Source organism: Hibiscus syriacus, unplaced genomic scaffold, assembly GCF_006381635.1.
Source record: "Hibiscus syriacus cultivar Baekdansim isolate YM2019G1 unplaced genomic scaffold, ASM638163v2 tig00109945_pilon, whole genome shotgun sequence".
Lineage (NCBI taxonomy): Eukaryota > Viridiplantae > Streptophyta > Magnoliopsida > Malvales > Malvaceae > Hibiscus > Hibiscus syriacus.
The window spans coordinates 3,504,661-3,518,187 of record NW_024062535.1 but is presented as its reverse complement, the minus strand read 5'-3'; the positions used below and the strand labels follow the sequence as shown (position 1 = coordinate 3,518,187).

At 33.4% G+C, this 13,527-nt stretch overlaps 2 protein-coding genes across 4 annotated transcripts; both read left to right on the top strand.

Moving 5' to 3' along the window:
• The first annotated feature begins 978 nt into the window (after positions 1-978).
• On the top strand, positions 979-3,221 carry LOC120210906 (trihelix transcription factor GT-2-like). Its single transcript, XM_039209555.1, has 2 exons — positions 979-1,208; positions 1,822-3,221. The coding sequence occupies exons 1-2, from the start codon at positions 979-981 to the stop codon at positions 3,056-3,058; spliced, it is 1,467 nt and encodes a 488-aa protein (XP_039065486.1). The 3' UTR covers positions 3,059-3,221.
• A 3,999-nt stretch (positions 3,222-7,220) lies between these two features.
• LOC120210957 (F-box protein 7) lies at positions 7,221-12,968 on the top strand. Of its 3 annotated transcripts, none has more exons than XM_039209597.1 (11): positions 7,222-7,329; positions 7,611-7,688; positions 7,796-7,908; positions 8,244-8,360; positions 8,439-8,535; positions 10,295-10,368; positions 10,471-10,524; positions 10,616-10,717; positions 10,877-10,935; positions 11,894-12,104; positions 12,695-12,966. In XM_039209597.1, exons 1-11 carry the CDS (start codon positions 7,320-7,322, stop codon positions 12,752-12,754), a joined length of 975 nt encoding a protein of 324 aa, XP_039065528.1. In that variant the 5' UTR covers positions 7,222-7,319; the 3' UTR covers positions 12,755-12,966. The 3 variants fall into 3 exon arrangements, with proteins under 3 accessions (XP_039065529.1, XP_039065528.1, XP_039065527.1); XM_039209596.1 differs by lacking the exon at positions 7,222-7,329 and adding an exon at positions 7,338-7,367 and having other exon boundaries at positions 10,877-10,937; positions 11,896-12,104; positions 12,695-12,963; XM_039209598.1 differs by lacking the exons at positions 10,471-10,524; positions 10,616-10,717 and having other exon boundaries at positions 7,221-7,329; positions 12,695-12,968.
• The last annotated feature ends 559 nt before the right edge of the window (positions 12,969-13,527 follow it).

Below are 13,527 nucleotides of genomic sequence, written 5' to 3'. Positions count from 1 at the left end.
TTGTTTTTATTTTTTATTATTTTTTTATTTTTGAATATGAATATGAATATACGACCTTGAGATACAATATTTTCTACTCTTGTGACATGTATTTTCTTTACTCTTGTAGCATGATTTTTATGGCTTTTTGATACGATTTTTACATACCTTTATAGTCATTTTGGTGCTCACACAAAGACCTTCACGATTTTTGTTTTTTGATTGGTTTGTTAGGGTCAACTATAGTCAGATTCCCTCTTTGATAAAATGTTGTTCGTTGATATAATCATTATTCTATAGGGAAAAAACTTGTCAGTTAGTTTAGTTCACTCACCACTTCTTTATCACTTTGTAAAGCGTCTCATTTGATAGAAACAATAAGTTTTTATGAAGGTTACTCGGTTTTTTTATTTTGATCATTATTCTTATAGGAAAATCTTTTTTTTTCTTCGTATTCTTAAGTTTAATATTTTTCTTTTTGTACAAAATTTTTTTTGTGACTTTTGTCTTTATTTTTTCTCATTGGGTTCTGATTCCTTTTTTTTATTTTTAAAATCGAGAAAGTTAAAAAAAATAGATTCATTGGTTTATCTCCAATATTGACCTCTTTGGTATTAAAGAAAATAATTGGATAGTTCGGCACGGGTTATAGTAACATACAACTCAAAAAAGCAGGGATATGGTCCCAGTAATTGTAATAATTCATGAATCATGGGGAATTAATTATAAAATAATATCTCAGCCAGCGAAATTTCTATACTATTTATTACGTTTGGTAGGTCACACCCTAACTGCATTGGTCACTACTTACTTCAACTCCATAAATGGCTTTCGCCTAATAAAATGACCTACATCTAACTATAGTTTTATTTCTTTAATTTCTTTCTTTCTTTCTTTTTGGCCTCATCTAACTATAGTTTAATTTCAACATTCTATATACACCACTAAACTGATCAAATTCAGATAAATTTAATTCCAACATTCTTACTACCCCCAAGCATGGCAGAAAGCTCTGGCAATGCAGAAGCAGCGCCTCCTGGGATCCGTGAAGCATGTGAACTTGTGATGGTTGAAGAAGAGAAGATTAGGGCTGATAACGGTAACCGGAGTTTCGGAGGGAACCGATGGCCTCGGCAAGAGACTTTGGCTTTATTGAAGATCCGTTCTGATATGGATTCCGATTTCCGGGACTCCACCCTCAAGGGTCCATTATGGGAAGAGGTTTCCAGGTATGCCAAAAATCTTCTTCTTTTTTTTCTTTTGAATATTTTGAGCTAACCTTTTTAACCATAGAGAATGCCTGTTTATACTCATGACTTAAAAGGAAAACAACGTCTCTTTAATTATTGAGTTCACTTTATGAGTTATATATATATATATATATTGCTTCAAAGGGTTGAAAATTCAAGAGCTGATCATGCATGCAGATCTTATGATTTAGATTTTCAAACTGGGTTCTTGTTGTTCTCATCTTAGATATCATTCACTAATCATTTTCTTGGATTCAGTTTTCAGTTTCATTAATTTAGGTGCTGAGAAGGGAATTGAATTCATATTTTTTTTGTCTAACCCTTTTCATTTCAAGCATATGAAATTCCCAGCTGTTGAAAGTTGTAGTTGATGAGTTTGTTTTGGCTTTTGTCCGTTTTAGTAAAATTCATAAAAGAAGAGGTTACATTGGCTAATAAATGTATGCATATGCTTCCAACATGGCTTATGAGTTTCCCATGTGGCCTTGGTTTGTTAGGTTTTCTTTATTTATTTCTCTCTTTTACTACATGAACTTTTGATGGTTTTTAGTAACACAAAGTTTAAACAAACTCTTCTTCTTTTTTAAACCAGGAAATTAGCTGAGCTTGGTTATCATCGAAGTGCCAAGAAATGCAAGGAGAAATTTGAGAATGTTTACAAGTACCACCGGAGGACCAAAGATGGTCGAACAGGCAAGGCCGATGGTAAGACTTATCGGTTCTTCGATCAATTAGAAGCCCTTGAAAATCTTCACTCACTTTCGGTTTCGCCTCCAAAAATAAACCCTACTAATGCACCTCAAGTTGATCATAAGCAGTCTATGAATCCTTCTTCCAATAATCTCCAATCTTCTTTCCATAGCTTTTTATCCACTTCTACCTCTTCTTCAACCGCCTCGGACGATAATTCGGTTCAAGGGAGCAGTAAGAAGAAGAGCAAATGGAAGGCGTTTTTCAGGAGGTTGACAAAGGAGGTGATCGAGAAGCAAGAGCAGCTTCAAAACAAGTTCCTGCAATCCATTGAGAGATGCGAACTGGAAAGATTGGCTCGGGAAGAAGATTGGAGGATTCAAGAACTGGCGCAGATCAATAGGGAACACGAGATTTTAGTTCAGGAACGGTCGATGGCAGCTGCTAAAGATGCTGCACTGATAGCGTTCTTGCAAAAGGTGACCGGACAGAAACCAAGCGTGCTGCAATTGCGACCGCAAGAAAATCCCGAACCGCCGCCGCCGCTTCAGCAGACGGCGCCGCCAACTCAAACCTCGAATAATAACGATAATGTCGTTTCATCGAGTTCTTCACGATGGCCAAAAGACGAAGTTGAAGCTCTTATAAAGATCAGGATAAACCTTGAAATTAAATACCATGAAAACGGACCCAAGGCTCCTCTTTGGGAAGAGATCTCGGCCAAGATGAGGAAGCTCGGATTCAATCGGAGCGCCAAGAGATGCAAAGAGAAATGGGAAAACATCAACAAATACTTCAAGAAAGTTAAAGAAAGCAACAAGAGGAGGCCCGACGATTCCAAGACTTGCCCATATTTTCACCAGCTGGACGCCATTTACAAAGAGAAAAATAGCAGAACCGAGAATTCAGCACTTGCTTTTTCTGGCTATGGCGATAAGCTTGACAGTTCAGTTGCGCCGTTAATGGTACGACCGGAGCAGCAATGGCCTCCGCCGCAGCAAGAAATTAGCCAGGCGGCAACCATGGAAGAAACTGAGAAGGAAGAAAATGATGATGAAGAAGATGACGAAGAGGAATACAAAGGGTATGATTTTGAGTTACCTCTGCACAGTGAGACAACAGATCAAGTCAACCATTGATAAGATGGTTTCGCTAAATACTATATTTACTGTCGTAAAAGAACAGAAGATTATTTTCAGAAACACTGATTTCTATCCTTGGCAAAGAAGTGAGTCAGATTGAGTAGAAGATAGTGCGATGAAATATGGATTAACAGTCATGCACATGGGGTGTAGTCTTATTGTGGGGATATATATTTTTCTTCCTTTGATTATAATTTATTTTAATTGCTAAATAAATATTATAAAAAATGTGGACATGGATGGATTTGCATAATATATGTAAAGATAAAAGCCAACTAGTCTTTTGTATCCTTCGTACTTCGTCTTGGATTTACATTACATTTAATTAAAATGAAAATTGAAGGAAAAAAAAACATAGTGCTGCATGTTCCTTCTTACATGATTGCAGTAAATATGCACATAGGATACATGGCTTTAATCGAATAATTTCCGCTTTTATAAATCTAAGCATGGGTTGAGGATCCCATCAAGTCATTTTAATAATTAAAGGGAGGGAAGGTTTTTAATCTTAATTTTTCCTTTTTGTTATCGGGATAAGTATTCTTTTTCCATTTTTTGTGATCGATGATGACATCAGCCAGAGAAGAAGTTATGTTTCGTCCTAGGGGCTAGTACCCCTATCATTTTTTATTATTAAAAAATTAAATGGGAACATCCTAAATTAAAGCTCATAATTTTAGTTTACTTTGAATTCACCCTTCATTATCTATGGTTAATTATATTTTGCATTCTTAAATTGGAATCATGACTCTATCCTTAGCACCAGCCTTAGCACCATTGGATTTAAGTTGATTTTCCATGATAAATCGGGACATTAAATGGCAATATTTTAATTTCGGGGGAAACTTTAAGGGAAAAGTTGGAATCCATGAATTAGTTGGTTCATCTTTGACATTTAGATGAACAAAATTGACATGTGGCTTGATAATTATCATGAGATGATAAGGGCAAAATAGTCATTTGAAATTAAATGAATTTTTAATTCATTTTAATTATTTAAAAGACAAATGACATAGGTATTTTCAATTAGAATTTCCAGATTTCTTTACCATTTCTTCTTAATGGTCGTGGGTTTTGCAAGGTACGAGAAACATTTTTCTTTTCCATTTCAAGCCAAATTGTTAAGATCTTGGATGAAATCATGAAATAAAAAATTATTCTATATGAAATTCTCTATCATTTGGTACCATTTGTTAATGCTTTCCATGCTTGAAACCCTAAGTTCATAAATTGGAATGATGAAGGGAATGTTAGATTTTCATGTTCTAAGGTTGGTTTATGTTGAAGTTGATGTTGATATATTTCTATGTTTGAAAGTTGATGAAAAACCACTAAAAGTGGTTATATTGAATTCAACCACTTAGGGTTTTATATTGCCTAAGTAAGCATGCTAGGTTTAGCCTATGTATGCAAACGGAAAATTATGAAAAAAATTATACAACGGTTAGAAATTATGAATGAATGATTCTACAAGCTTTATTATTTATTTGGACCAATTTGGACGTTTGTAAAGGTTAAGGGACCAAATCAAAAATTATAAGAATTGTGGGTTTGAAATGGAAATTGATTTGAAGTTAATATGTATTGTGTAAATACACAGTTGGAATGCTTGAATGTGATATTAGAAGCTTGAATTTGAAGTTTTTCTTTTTGAAAAATAGGTACTTTGTATTGATAAGGATACAAGGTACACCACCCCATGAACCTCATTAAAAAACCTCCCTAAACCTATTTGGAGAAAAAATAGTGAACCATGAGGTGGAAAGAGCAGGAAGCCAGAAACTAGCTCCTGAGGAAGAAAAACACTGCCAGATATACAGGAGACTACAAAGACACGTCTAACCAGGTGATGTAAAAACAACACAAACCTCCTACAAAAAGGAGCCAAAAGCACAACTCAACAATAACAACTTAATAATAGAACGACCTCTAACTTCAACCAAGAACATGGAAATCAAGGGAGCTAACATGCCACAAGAAGATCGATCAAAATTCCAATCTGTAAATCCAACAGCTCCAAAATGAACAACAATTGATCCAGACCCCCTTATCCAATCTAACAAAAATAAGTTGATCTCGAAAACCGAAAGCAATCACCTAAAAACCCCAACAAAACTCTAAAAAAATGAGTACGCAATACTAACGACAATAACTACTAAAGAGCCACCATTTCGGGATTAACAACCATAAGTCCAAGTTTTCTATCTACAGATACTGCCTCCTGTGCTTCAATAAAAGCTTCGGCCCACCTTTTCTTTAAAACAGAATTTGAAATAGATGTACCAGATAATTAAGAAAATAAGAGATCCGATTTATTCAAATATAATTTCTTCATCACCCGATCTCTTCTCATTTTCTCAGCTTTAGATAGGACCATTTTGAATAAATTTTAATTATTAGGATGAATTATAAAAGAATTCATTTTGATGGTCAAATTGTGAAATTTTAAATGGTTATGTGAATTATTCACTGAAATGAATATTGAGAGACTTGAAGTTGTATTTTGAAGTATAAAGGTTGTCATTGATCATATGAAATATAATTAGTATCGAGTATCGAAAGAAAGTTTTAGAAATATTTATGCTAATGTGCCCCATGTTAGTAAGATACTAACATGTGTTTTAAATTGTATGTGCACTGTTAATTATGTTCATATAGATCATGATCGAAATCGAGATCAAAGTAAACTCAAGGCTAAGGAAAAAAATTTCGAGAGTGGAACATGAATTTTTAAGGCTAAGGAAAATTCAAGAACTCTTCATCTTCTTCTTGTTTTTTCCGCAAGCCATAGTTAAGGTAAGGAAAAAAATTTAATCCATTTTTAAGCTTATTTAGTTGATTTTTGGACTAAAGTGTGAAATAGAAAATTAATCTACATCAAATTCTCTATAATTTTGTATAAATAGATCATGTTAAGCTTGCTTGAGTGCTTGGTTTGGTGATTATGGTGGACGAAGGGGAAGTTGAAATATGATGATTTAAAGATTAATTTTGATGTTGTTGTTGTTCTAGAGCTGCTTCCAAGCTTATGTAATGATTAAAATCAATTAGAATTACATGTATAAGGTTTTGTTCACCTTAGGGTTTGTAGGAAATTATTGATTTTTGGATTGAATTGAATTGTATTGAAATGATTTATCCTCTATATCATACTTCAATCGAAACTCGACCGACTTGGGATAGAGGTTTATGGGATGCACTACAATACACTCAAGCATATTCGATAGAACATGCGGTTGCGGGTGAGTGGGATCATATCTTATATGGTCAACAAAGTAACAGTTAAGTAGATTTAGTTATGGCAATGATGGCGTCAAATATCATAAGTTCATCATCGTATTTCGAAGGTGGATCTCAAAGTGTGTTAAATACACCTCCTCGACAAGATGAAGAAGATGACGACAATCAAGGCCTACGACCCTGATGTATTCGATGAGCCCCATACCATTATCATTTGACCATTCATCGGCATCGTCAAGAATTTAGAAAATATAAATAAATTTCTTTGTAATTTATCTGTAAACAATTTATTTCTTTTGCAATTATTTATTTACTTTGTATTTTCTAAAATATAAATAAGTTTATTTTTATTTTAATTTTTTTAAAATTTTATCTGGCCTAACCAAGTGATCGTTGTCCATATGCTCTTTTGGAAACAACTACAAAACGACTAGTTTTTTTTTTAATTTGAAGGAACGTGTCAACTCAAAGTGACGAGTTCCTCTAATTTTTTTATATTTTAAAAAATAATATTTTAATAGACTCGTCACCTCGAGGTGACGAGTCGCATTAAAGACATTAAAATAATTGCCCACCTATGGCCCGCTCATCGGGGACCATTAAAAAATAATATTCGAGGAAACTCGTCCATGTACACTATAACTTTTGTCGTATTTCCCAAAATAAAAATTGGGCCGCCCTAATACCCAAAATAATTAACCCGCAAGGGGTATTGGGCCAGAAAAACATTATAAATACCCCTAGTTGTTGTATTCGGTAAATAAGGACTGGGCTGATTCACTCGGCCCGTTAATATCCCTAAATTATTTTCAGTTAAACTCACCGTCTTCAAAATTGATCAAAGAAAATTTGATTGGGCCTTTCATGTTTAATCTCAGCATTTTTCCATCACTTATTTCCCTTTTGGAAGAATCGGGGTTTGGTAGAAAGAGGGGAAAACAATAAGATTTTCTTCTATTTTCCCTTGAGTATCATATATAGAGGAGAAAATAGAAATATAATTCATTGTTGAATTCCCATGAATCCAGGTATTTATATTTATATAGTTGAATTCCCATGAATCCAGGTATTTATATTTATATAGTTGAATTCTTTCATTAAATTCAATATATCGTTTCTTTTCTACTGGTAATCATGTTAAATTTTGTCTTCCAATTGTTTAGATACAGAATTAAGAAGAATAACTGAAAAATATTTAATCTTAATCTTTTTGCGGGTTTAATTTGACGTTTTTTTTTAATTTTTTTCCTTCAGTTGAATTATGATTGATTGAGTAATAGCCTTTAATTTGCTGAATTTGCGTTAACAGTTCCGTCGGAGATAGAATTAGAATCAGCTTTGCACTTGAAGACCGTACAGTACTTTGTAACGCAAAGGCCTTGGCTTGGTATTTATTTGCATTTTTTTTCTTGTAATGATTTCATTTTTATTTTTAGTTTTGATGCTATTAGCTAACATTTCCTGTATAAAACACTTGTAAATTATTTGTTTCAGATCTTTACGGGAAACATGTTAGACCAGTTGCCCCTTTCGGAAGCGCCAGCAGAAAATCATATGTTGATCCTGCACTTATCCATCGATGCTTGCCTGATGAGCTGCTTCTTGAGGCATTGCAACCCTTTATTTTTATGAAGTTGATATTAATTATCTCGGTTTTCTCAATCTGTTTCTTATTGTTAATCTAGAAATGTGATGCTTCGAGATGGTGAATGCAGAAATAGAATTTTTAATTAATTGATTCTGACTTGGTTGATAAGCAGACCCTTTGAAGTTTATTTTCTATTTGCTTGAAATCTAAAATTCTAATTTTAATACCAAAAGTTCCAAATTTCCATCCTTTAAATTGGCAGAATACTTCACTTTAATAAAAAAGAATAAAAAATGTTTTTATTTTCTTGTTTGCACCCTGATTAGAGAGTTATGTCGGAAAATGAATGTACAGGTCTTTGTACGAATGGCTCCATATGATTTAGGAAGGGCATCGTGTGTTTGTCGAAAATGGAGGTATACAATCCGTAACCCTTTGTTTTGGCGTACTGCATGCTTAAAGGCTTGGCAGGTAAATTTGACCTTCAGAATTTTTTGAAGCTGTTGTGTGCAAATTTTTTATGCTTAAAACTAATGTCTTTTTATAAAGCTCTCTGGACTGGTGGAGAATTATAAGATGTTGCAGTCAAAATATGAAGGTTCATGGAGGAAAATGTGGCTTTTAAGGCCTCGGGTACGAACTGATGGTAAGCTACTTTTTTTTTGGTGATACATATTTGGTGGAAAGGGAGTCGAGCATCTTATTTGCATTTATTTAGGTTGAAATTCCCAATCCTGTGCTATGTCTAGTATTTTCTTATTGCAGCTCATGTTGCCATTTTGTTCTTGGGTGAATTTTTATGATCATATTCTTTAATTCTCATAATTCCATTCATCCCGATGATTTGATAATTAAACTGATTAATTCGTTTGGGATCTATAGTTGAAACTATATGAGATTTGGTGAGGATTCAAATAATCATTGATGGAGGTCAAATTCCTGAGTTTTAGAGAGGAAAATTTGCTTCTGTGATTTTTTACGCAAGGGGACTCAATACTTGTCTATTGTGATTCAAATACTATGTCTGAAAAGGATTTTGTATAATATATAGAGGGGATTCATATCACTTGAATCAAAGATTTCAGAACCCTAGTTCAAATTTTGGTACTTTGCTTGTAACGACTATTATGTTTCAAACTCATAGCTGAGACTGAACTTTTGATTAAGTCTCTATAAATATAGATTGAACATTTTCCAACATAGAATATTGAAAGATAGATGAATAATACCAAAAACAATTTGTTTCTTCCTTCAAGTGACAGAGAGGAAAAGGATGCTGGACTAGGTATAGGAGGAAGTGGGAATGGTCCTGCATAAAAGTGCAAGTAAGCTAGGGCGTCCGGAGATAAGAAATAGGGGTTTTAGAAATGGTAAAAGGAAGAAGAAGAATGGTGTATAGCTGCTAGAGTTTTCTCATACCTCCTTTGAAGTATACCTTGTTCTTTTTATATCATGTCATGGTACTGTATGCCCTTGTTTTGCATTCTTCCTTGCTTCCTGTGGGCATATTTGAAGTATACCTTGTTCTTTATATATCATGTCATGGTACTGTATGCCCTTGTTTTGCATTCTTCCTTGCTTCCTGTGGGCATACCTTCTCTTCTAGCCGTTTATTCTTTACCAGCTGTCAGGCCCTTTATCAGGTACAATTTTACTTGGAGGTTAAATATAGCTTTTTGGTGATTTGGGCCCTTTTCTTTTGGGCTTTATTTTTAAGATACTAACACAAGTTTTAGACCAGTCACGTTTCTCTCCGTTGGACTGTATCATTCTCAATGTAAAGTATGTCTTGTAGTCTTTGGTTGCTATAGAAAACTAAGCATAAGAATTATATTTTTGTCTCTTAGGAAAATCATTTAGTTGTTTGGTTTCACTAGTAGAAAGTGCCGTCAAACATAAGCTTTGTTGTATCTTAAGGCCATTCAACAATGCATTATCTGCTTAATATAATTGGTGGGATGAAATAAGTTAAGAAAAGCGGCATTCAAAATCTCAAAGCTATGATGAAATAAGTTAAGAAAAGCGGCATTCAAAATCTCAAAGCTATATCATTTGACTTTCTTTCATGAATTCATCAGTAATATATCCATTCAAATAGTTCATGTTTGGAATCTTTCGGGTATTTGAACATCATTAGACATGGTCTCCCCCCAAAGAACAATCCAATACTTGTACAGCTAAGTTTTAATGCTATAAACATCATACTGATTTTATTCTGAATTTTGTTGAATCTGATGTACATGGAAAACTACTATGCTCAAGTGCTTATGTTATACTTGCTGTACATATGGAGTTGCATGAAACAAACCTGGTTTTCTTCTGCATTTGCTAGACCTTTCATTATTTTGATTCGTTGGAATTCCTGATTATGTTTCATGAAACTTGCATTGTGTTTCACGTTGCAGGTCTTTATGTGAGTAGGAACACTTATATTCGTGCTGGAGTTGCAGAGTGGAAGATCACAAATCCTGTTCACATAGTATTATGCCAGCCCATATATCCCACATAGCAAAATATTCCTTCTCATGCTTTATTCTGAAATTATTTCTGATTTATTTTTCTTTGGTCTATACTCTTAAAGGTCTGCTACTTTCGTTACTTGAGATTTTTCCCTTCCGGCAGATTTCTATACAAGGTTGTGTTGCACCACTGATGATAACACTTTTCATTTTTGAAAATGATACCATGTTTTTAATCTAATTTATATTTATATTTTTTGTCATTAGAACTCATCTCAAAAAATAAAGGAAGTGGCAAAATTCATGAATTTCCGTGCATCTAAAGCAGACTGTGTTTTTGGTGGCCATTACACTTTGTCAGATGACAAGGCCAGTTTCCTTCTTGAAAATAATGTTTGGAATTTCATATTTTAGAGGCTGTGCGTTTGCATTCCATTGAAATAACCGTTCAATTCATTGCCTGCTCTCATCCTGTTATCTATGGCTTCTTATGCACCTCTAAGGTTTCATGATTATTCTATTATGCAGGTTGAAGCTGCTGTCTTGTACCCTGGCATGCGTCCTACTGTGCTGAGAATCCGTTTAAGGTAATAAATTCTTAGTTTTTTCTGTGGAGTTAAAAATATTTATCCTTCTACAAATGAAAAATTTTGTGATGGACTAGCTCTGTTTGTCCTAAAGGTCTTGTGTAAAATACTGCACTTTTGTTTGCTTTTTTCATTAGTCAGTTTGATTTGAGGATAAATTACACATTTAGTATTTAAACTATTACTTTTGTTCCGTGTTGGTACCTAAACTTTATTTTGTTTCAAAATCATATCTAACGTTTAGCTTAGATTTCATTTTCGGTACCCGTCGTCAAAAACTTAACGGATTTGTTGTACATGGTATTTTTTATGGGTAAATTATATCATTCATCGCTCAACTATCTTTTCACTCCTATTTTGGTCATTAAAGTTTAAAAACTTTCAATTTAATTACTTAACTTTTAACTCATGTTTTAATTACTCTACTTTATTTTATTAATAATTTTTGTGACATGACATTTTTATTATTATTTTATTAATATATAAGTAAAATAAAAAGCAAATTTGAGAGTTAAAGTGATCAAATTAGGAGTAATTTGAAAGTTAAGTAATTATATTAAACAAATTGAACTATAGTGACTAAAATAGGAATGAGAAGATAGTTGAGTGATGAATGATGTAATTTATCAGTAAAGAAGTGCCACGCACAACAGTACTATTAAATTTTTGACAGCGAGGTATCAAAAACCAAACAAAAAGTATATGTTAGGTATGATTTTGAAAAAATTGGAAGTTTAGGTACTAAAACGGAATAAAAGTAATAGTTTAGGTATAGTAGTTTAGCCCTGATTTAATCATTGGATACCTAATGCTGGTTTCAACCTCCTGTTGTTGGATGATTATTTGTTCAAGTACCTTCTTTCAAAACAAATTTCTTCTCTCCCTTAATACCCCTCCCTTTGTACAAGTCTACATTTAGCCATTTTTTTTCCACTTCTCTTTCTATCTACTTGCACAGACTACGGGGAACAATATCAGGAGCTAACAATCGAATGGATTTACTTTCCCTGGTTACAAGTGGTGTGGATGATAATGAAGCCAGTGGTCCGGAAGAGGACATCCTTGGAGTTGTGGAAGGGTGGCAGGACGATGAAACTCACAATCCAGATGTGCCTGCTGTGTCCCACAAAAGGGGTTTAACTCCATTTGTCTTTGTCCCATTTGAGGAGGTAACCTTGTTTCTTCTACCCTTTAATCTTCTATTAATGAACCAACCTTATTATTGCGGACGACCTAATCCGATTCTGCAAATTATTTAGAATACATTACGTATTTAGTCACCCCACCCAACTATTCCTGTAGTTCCTTATTTTTTCATTGAATTATTCTTTTTCCAAAATAATATCTCAAAAGTTATATTTTGATTTTGTTTTGGTCACCCGCCGTTAACAAAGAAGACAGAATTGTTGACGTGATAGTATTTTATTTTTTTCAGTGATGTATTATTTTATGGTGGTATGTCAGCATTACCGATAATTTTTTTTAATAAATGATGATCGAAACGGAACCGAAATGCAAACATTAGTTGTGATTTTGAAAAAAAAATAGTTGAATGATCAAAACGGAACTGCGGGAATAGTTGGACTGCTAAATACGTGGTTTATCCAATTAATTTATCATCAGTATGTTTGGAAATAGATGCTTTTGCCGTCTAATATCATTAAATGGGAATCATGTGGTAAAGGTCTGAGAAGAGAACGTGTATGCATTGGCAACCCTCTTGATGCCTTTTTGCAATTAATCCCAATTTTTTGTATAGGTGGAAACATCTGTTCTGAATCTGCCAGTGGAGAAGATGGATTATTATGTACCTGGGTGAGACTTATAGCTGTGACAATCAATCATCAAGAATTTTGTATCTGTAAATATGCAATGTATCCTTTATTTTACAAAAATCCATTATGACTTGCGGTTGATAGATTCATAATGCAGAGATCCGGTTGTGCATGTATCCATGTAATACCATTGCAATGTAATTTGTAGTGGCTGCAAATAAACCAGTACGATTTTACGAACCCAGGGTTTAACCTGTTTGTTCATGTAGTCGTCTGACCTGTTAAATTTGTTCAAATGTTTTATATTTATCCCAGATTAATAAAAAGAATATATATATTGATTAATTGATTGAAATTGATTTTGGTTTCTAAGTAACTTAATTTCAACAAAGAGAACTTTGTTTAAAATATTTGAAAAATAAAACTAAAATTGAGAGAATTTTGATTTAACAAGAATTTTATTCTAGAAAATGAGGCCGTGCCATGTAACATTAATTATGGAGGATTTTATCCTCTTTTTCCATCCTTTTCCAGCTCAATGAGATGAAAAAAAAATATTGTAACAGTTCAAAAAGTTTAAAAATTTACAGTAATTTGAAATGAAAAAGAAGTTAAATGATAATTTAAATTGCTTTGATGCTTTTCGTCCTTTCGTGTAGCTGTGGAAACATCTTCATATTGCATTTCATCTTGGTGTAGCAGAGAATCTTTATTATTGCATTCTTTTGTGTTGTAGTTGTATTTTTGGCAGTGGAGTAAAGAATCTTCATTGTTATGCATTTTTATCTTCATTCATCGGTAGAGCAAAAAATCTCTT

What these genes read in the sequence shown, in the direction of transcription:
- LOC120210957 (XM_039209597.1), top strand. An exon ending in CCGGCAGATTTCTATACAAG is followed by an intron (nt 10,525 to 10,615) that starts GTTGTGTTGCAC and finishes TTTTGTCATTAG; the next exon opens with AACTCATCTCAAAAAATAAA. An exon ending in GTGCTGAGAATCCGTTTAAG is followed by an intron (nt 10,936 to 11,893) that starts GTAATAAATTCT and finishes CTACTTGCACAG; the next exon opens with ACTACGGGGAACAATATCAG.
- LOC120210906 (XM_039209555.1), top strand. Translation starts at nt 979, where the DNA reads ATGGCAGAAAGCTCTGGCAATGCAGAAGCAGCGCCTCCTGGGATCCGT. An exon ending in TTATGGGAAGAGGTTTCCAG is followed by an intron (nt 1,209 to 1,821) that starts GTATGCCAAAAA and finishes TTTTTAAACCAG; the next exon opens with GAAATTAGCTGAGCTTGGTT.